At 51.1% G+C, this 6,848-nt stretch overlaps 1 protein-coding gene across 2 annotated transcripts; it reads left to right on the top strand.

Moving 5' to 3' along the window:
- The first annotated feature begins 167 nt into the window (after positions 1 to 167).
- TEX101 (testis expressed 101) lies at positions 168 to 3,385 on the top strand. Of its 2 annotated transcripts, none has more exons than XM_006941189.5 (6): positions 168 to 254; positions 373 to 568; positions 691 to 834; positions 952 to 1,146; positions 2,711 to 2,839; positions 3,079 to 3,385. In XM_006941189.5, the coding sequence occupies exons 2-6, from the start codon at positions 505 to 507 to the stop codon at positions 3,273 to 3,275; spliced, it is 729 nt and encodes a 242-aa protein (XP_006941251.3). In that variant the 5' UTR covers positions 168 to 254; positions 373 to 504; the 3' UTR covers positions 3,276 to 3,385. The 2 variants fall into 2 exon arrangements, with proteins under 2 accessions (XP_006941251.3, XP_006941252.3); XM_006941190.5 differs by having other exon boundaries at positions 232 to 254; positions 2,998 to 3,385.
- Positions 3,386 to 6,848: the final 3,463 nt, after the last annotated feature.

Here is a 6,848-nt window from a genome sequence, read left to right as displayed (position 1 = left end):
GGAAGGAGGAGGGTGGGCGCCAGGACTCTTGGGCCTGAGAGGGGAGGAGGCTGGGGGCCCTGCGGGAAATGGCGGCGGCTGGAACCCAAACGCCTGGATCCCTAGATAGAACAGGGCGGGGATCTCAGAATTCCGAGTTCGGGGGGCGGGGAGTGGGGGCTGAGAATCCCCGGCCTCGGGAGAACGTAGGTTTGAACCCGGCCTCCCCAGTGTGCGGCAGCAGGGGCCTGTGGGCCGGACTCCCGGATCCCGAGGTTGGAGGGTACTGGGTTGTTGACGTCCTCTGTCCTCGGGGGACAGGTGTTTGGGTCGGAGAGTTGCAGCTGCGGAAACTGAGGCGCAGTGAACGCGTTATGTGGTGCAAACTTGCAGGCTCGATCGGGACACGCCGACGCTGGAGGTCACGGTCTTCTGTGGCGCAGACGTGCCCGTACTTGCCACACGGTCCCCGCAATCTCGTTTTCTGATCCTGAGCCGCGCTTCCAGCCCTCTCTAAAGGACGCCATGGGTACCCGTCGTGCCCAGAGTTTGTTGTTCCTCCTCCTCCTGGGAGCCCCCTCCTTGGCCTGTAAGAACGGGGGCCGGGGGGGAGAGCTGGTTCACAGGGGATGGATCGCTGGTAAAGGAGGGCTGACGCGGGGGCCCCACAGAGAAGAGCAGGCGCTCACCCAGATCTCCTTTTCTCCCCAGCGGTGCAAAACTTAAATTGTCACAAGGGCGTGTTCACCAGCATAGAAGAGGACCCAAGCAGTATGTTTAACTGGACCACGGAGAAGGTTGAGAGTTGTGAGGGCGGGTCATTCTGCCAGGAATCCCTTCTGATGGTCAAAGCAGGTGAAATGAGAAAGGGCGGGAGGAGGGGTGAGTCTGTCCGGGTCAGTGCTGCTCCCACCCAGTCCCCGAAACCTCAGGCCCACCCTCCGCTTTCTCCCCCGCCCCGTCTCCTAACAGGGGCCCAGACCGCAGTTTTGGCCACTAAGGGCTGCATCTACGATGGGACGCAGGCGGTGACGTATGTCCAGCACTCCCCGCCCCCAGGCATAATCACAGTCTCCTACACCAGCTATTGTGAGGATTCCTTTTGCAACGGCAGAAAGGACCTGCAGGAGCTCTGGAGGCCGGCAGAGACCCTAGAAGCCTCGAGAGGTGAGAGATGGGGACGCGGAGAAACCATCTGAGCCCCTGCGAAGATGGTATGCCTCCTTTCTCTGTGTCCTTATTTGGCTCAGGCCCTTGGGGGGCCACACACAGAAAAAGAACCTCAGACCTTCCGCCAGGCTGTTTCTAAATGGTCACCTTGGGGTCTAAACGCTGCTCGGAGCACCGGGACGTCAACAAAGGCTGGGGTATAAGTTGGCTTTTGTGTTTATTTATTATTATTTTTTTTAATGTTTAGTTATTTTTGAGAAACAAAGAGAAACAGCGTGCGAGCGGGGGAGGGGCAGAGGGAGAGGGAGACACAGAATCTGAAGCAGGATCTGCAGCCGACAGCTCAGAGCCCCACGAGGGTCTCAGGGTCAGGAACGGTGAGCTCATGACCTGGCTGCTTAAGCGACTGAGCCACCAGGTGCCCCATGGCTTTTGTATTTATTAAGCAATGAAGTGTCAGTGGAGGTTTCTGAGCAGGGCGGGGTGGCCTAATCAGTCTGGCAGTTACTGCTTCCCCAGTTCCCCAATGTGGCCAATGTGGCCAATGTGGCCGGGGGCCTATAGCAATCTGGCCCTGCCTGCTCTCAGCTCACTTCCTTCTCTCTCCTCCCCCTTTACTGTGGTCCAGTGGGGGGAGGGGGGGGGCTGGTATTCAAAATGCTTAAGTGTCGGGGCGCCTGGGTGGCGCAGTCGGTTAAGCGTCCGACTTCAGCCAGGTCACGATCTCGCGGTCCGTGAGTTCGAGCCCCGCGTCGGGCTCTGGGCTGATGGCTCAGAGCCTGGAGCCTGTTTCCGATTCTGTGTCTCCCTCTCTCTCTGCCCCTCCCCCGTTCACGCTCTGTCTCTCTCTGTCCCAAAAATAAATAAACGTTGAAAAAAACAAAAACAAAAACAAAAAAAGCAAAACAAAAAAATGCTTAAGTGTAGATATGGTCCTGGCCCAACCAGAATGGGTGCTGGCCACAAAGACCGGCCCAGCCCTCCTGTGCCTACCAACTGAACGCCAGCCCTTCAGTGTCTCCCAGTCCCGGAAAGCCACCCGGCTGGCTCCCACCTCCGGGCCTTTGTCCTCGCCGATTCCTTTGCTACCCCACCCACCCCTCCACTTTCACGCAGCTAACTAACCTCTGTTCACCCTTCACCTCAACTCAGGTGTCCGCTCTGTGAAAATACTCGGCAAATTGTTCGGGAGAGTTAGGTTGTCCTCCATTCCTTCGCCCATCATACCTTGGACGCAGTGCCTACTGAGATGTATTATAATTCCTGACACATCCTTCTCCTTCTAGACAAGGGTCCTCGATGGCAGGAACCGTGTCCTTTTCATCTCTGTCTCCACACCCAAGCACACAGTTTGGAAGTCACGTTGGATGGGTTCTGACAGCGAAGAAAAACAGTTGGAGAAGCCAGCGGCAGGAGGGGGGGTACGGGGTGGAGGGAGGTTGCAGTGATAGGTCGTGACTGCTGTGGTGTCAGCAGCAAAGACTTGGGAAAGGGAGGGAAGCCAGAAGAGACAACTCCAGAGGCCGGACCCACCCTGATTGTCCCTCTGTTTCCCCTCCAGCTCCCAGTACATCAGTACCCTTCTACTGCCCAACCTGTGTGGCTTTGGGGACCTGTCTGACTGCTCCTTCCCTTCCCTGTCCCAATGATACAACTCAGTGCTACCAAGGAAGACTTCAGATCACTGGAGGTAAACTGAACATCTGGTGGTTTCAGAGGCTGGAAACCCAGACATCTGAGTGGATCCAAGAGGTTCTGATACTCAGGGTTCTAGGAATGAGGGAGAAATGATTCCTCTCTGATTTCCCAAAACATCTATGTGTCTCCCTGACCTTTCTTCTTCCACAGGAGGCATCAATTCTTTTTTGGAGGTGAAAGGTTGTACATCCATAACTGGTTGCAGGCTGATGGCTGGGTTCTTTACCATAGGACCCATGTGGGTGAAGGAAGTTTGTCCGTACCAGTCTCTCCCTCAACCCCGAAAGACTGAAAATGGGGCCACCAGGCTTCCTGTTTCAGTTTGGAGGTTCGAGCTGCTGCTGCTGCTGCTGTTACTGCAACAACTAACTTGTCCATTGTTCCTGTGGAGACACTTCTGGTCCTGGATCACAGGACACCTCTTTTGACCGGGAGCCTTCTGACTGCTGGTCACCAACAAGTTGAGATTTGAAGAAAGGAGCGTTCTTGTGGTTGTATTTTATATTTCTAATAAAGTTTCTACTGTAATTTGTGTATACCTCAAGCCTAGAAGTGGAATTTTAGTGCTGAAAGGGCCCTTAAAATTCATCGTATCCAACCCACACGTTTTGCAGAAAGGGAGGCAGAGATCTGGAAAACTTTAGTGAGTTTCTCACACGGATGTAGCTCTGGGCAGAGCAAGACCAGAACTTTGATACTTCGACCTAAAGTCTGGTTTTGCTTTTGCTTTATTGGTCACCTTCTCTTGCTGGCTGGGCAAGAGATCGGCATCAGACTCCTCCAGAGCACTCCCGGCCCAACCTTACGGCCACGGTTGGCTGTTTTGGTTCTTATATTTCCCTGGGAGGTATAGCAGAGTTTGAAAAATCAGACTCCAAATTCTTCCGTTACATAATGGGCCCCCTCTCCTATGTCCTGTCTCTTGCCCCTTTACATCATCCCTTCCCTTCTCTGCTGCCTACGTCATCATCCTCGGTGGGCAGAGGGAACGCAGGAGGCAGCTGGGGCCCAGCAGGGTATGAGGACTGGGGGCCTGGGACTCCTAAGACTTGTTTTGAGCTTCTCATGCTTGTTTATTTATTACTCAAGAACATATAAAACCCATCTTAGAAAAGACTCCAATGACATAGGAGCTTATAGAGAAAAGTAAAAAGGTGGGGTAAGGGTAAGGAGGAACAGATATTTATTGTTTTCTTTGAATAGCTTTATCGAGGCTTAATTGACATAGTCAATTGCACCAGGGGTGGAAGGAGACTTAATGTGAACGATTGACCCCTCCCACAAAGGACAGGGGAGTCTGGCCATAGTATAGTCCAGCCAAGTTCTTTCTAGAAAGTTCTCTGGTTCTAAACCAACTCTTTTGGAGTTAGAGCCCCACTCCAGCTAATTCTTCATCTTTGTCACTAGGCCTCCAGCTCCCCATTGTGTCAGTTTGCCAGTTTGCAGAAGAAATCACAAACAACTCAAATTTGTTCATGAGGGGACTTAAGAGTTTCTGAACGATAAGTATTCAGAGCCATGGCTGGCAAACGCCATCTGCCATCTAGAGCAAAAAAATAAAAATAAAACAAAAAACAAAAAAGCCAAGTAGACGTTTCCCATAGGACAATGGCTTTCTGATGGCACTGAAGACAGTGACAGGAGAAATCCCTGAGTGGATGGAAGAATGACACCATTTTCTAAAAGCTGGCCTGTGGATTATTCTGGTATCTTGCAAATCCTATGTATCATATGCCACAGAACTTCAGGCAGCATGGGCAAATTTCTCAGGGCACAAACCCAAGTGTGTAAACTTTCCAATAACATATTTAGGTAAATATACATAATATAAGAATATTACAATATATTATTTATTTTTAGGATACCGTTGTTTATCACGATCCCTCATCCAACCCAGCGGTAGGCAGAAACTCAACCAGTTTGAATAAACTCAGCCGCCCCGGGGTTTTCTCCAGTCACTTCCAATTTCAGCTCCGTCAGTTCAGGGCTTTCTCCTTTTCTACCCTCCTCACCCAGGGCGTGGCTACAGGGCTGGTGGGAAGGAGGTGACCGTCTGGTTTTCGCCTCCCTGCTGCTCATGTCCAAGTGCCTGCGGTTGCCTGGCAGCTGGCTCCCGTTCCTGTTGGTGCCCACCGGGAACCTCCAAACCTGTCTGGGCACCGATGGGCACCCACGCGGGTCCCCCCAGCTCGGTCATCCCTTTCGGCTACATCGGGGTCTCTCCCAACGGCTTTCGAGTGCCACTGCGGTGCTTCAGGAGCATAGGAAACTTTCGGAGTGATAGGTATGTCCCTAATCTTGACTGTGGTAAGAGTAGAGCTTTCAAGGTATACACAGGTCAAAAGTCATCGGGTGTTATGCTCTGAATATATGCAGTACACTGCTTGGCCATCACGCCTCCATAAAGTTGTAAAAACCAAAAAGAAAGCAAGCACAAACCGTCACACGGTAACAGTTTGTTTCTCAGTCCTTCCTTAAATTACCATTTCTTGACGAGTGAGAGCAGAGGTGGAGGAGAGGGCTGTTACACCAAGAAAATTAACTCTGTGTTCGCTGGCCTGCCACATGCCAATCCATCCCGTTCCTTCCTACTGTCCCCAGTGAGTCAACTGGCTTCTTCTCCACACAGGAAAATCTCCCGGATGTTCTCCTCCACTTCTCTGCTCTCAAAGCCAGCGTCGGCCTGGCCTCGGGAGGCGACCACAGCTCGCTCTCGGCCGAGGGGCTCCCTTCTGTGAATCGGCAGCACTTCCTTGCGTCCATTCCTCCTTAACCTTCCGTCGGCCGTGTGGAACACTGCGCGGTATCTCGGCATTTCTTGGTGCCGTCCCAGAACTGAAGGTCCTCCATGTGCTCCCACATCCTAGGCCAAAACCATAATCTCAACGTGTGTCTAGCCTGAGAACATGGAGTCTCTGGTCCTAATCAAATATCACTCGCCGGTGTTTTGCTTCTGTGCCTTCAGCATCACGCGATCACATGCTACTTTTCCTTGTCGTCAGCACCAACCAATCTCCTTTAAAAGCCCCTTCATCAGGGGCGCCTGGGTGGCTCAGTCTGTTAAGCGCGACTTTGGCTCAGGTCATTATCTCATGGCTCCTGAGTTTGAGCCCCACATCGGGTCCTCTGCTGTCAGGGGTGGAGCCCATTTCGGATCCTCTGTCTCCCTCTCTCTGCCCTTCCCCCGCTCTCGTGTGTGTGCACACACACACTCTCTGTCTCTCTCAAAAATAAACATTAAAAAATTTTTTTAATTAAAAAAAAATTGAAGTCCTTTCATCAGTTTATAACTTCACACTTGCCCACTGCCTTCTCCATTATTTACTGTTACTACTCAGTACCTGGCTCTCTCTCTCCTTAACCACCTCCCCGCTACTGACCTTTTTCTTTCTGTCCTCTTCCTCATTGTCATCACAAGTCCACTGAAAATACTGTACCATGGAATACTACTTGGCAATGAGAAAGAATGAAATCCTGCCATTTGCAGCAACGTGGATGGAACTGGAAAGTATTAGGCTGAGTGAAATAAGTCAGTCGGAGAAAGACGGATGTCATATGTTTTCACTCATATGTGGATCTTGAGACACTTAACAGAAGACCATGGGGGAAGGGAAGGGGAAAAAAAATAGTTACAAACAGAGAGGGAGGGAGGCAAACCACAAGAAACTCCTAAATACAGAGAACAAACTGAGAGTGGATGGGGAGAGGGGGAATGGGTGATGGGCATTGAGGAGGGCGCTAGTTGGGATGAGCACTGGGTGTTGTATGTGGGTGACAAACCACAGGAATCTACCCCAAAAACCAAGAGCACACTTCACACACTGTATGTTAGCCAGTCTGACAATAAATTATATTAAAAAAATAAAAAATAAATATGGAAGGGGCTATTAAAGCAGAAAGAAAAGAAAAGAAAACAGAAAAGAATGTACCAACCTTGGAATGTCAATTAAATGTCAATGTCAAACACATTGAACAACTATACTATAAAGGAAGAGAGTAAT

This window comes from Felis catus, chromosome E2, assembly GCF_018350175.1.
Source record: "Felis catus isolate Fca126 chromosome E2, F.catus_Fca126_mat1.0, whole genome shotgun sequence".
Lineage (NCBI taxonomy): Eukaryota > Metazoa > Chordata > Mammalia > Carnivora > Felidae > Felis > Felis catus.
Note: the sequence above shows the minus strand (reverse complement) of the source record. Positions and strands in the feature narration are given on the sequence as shown.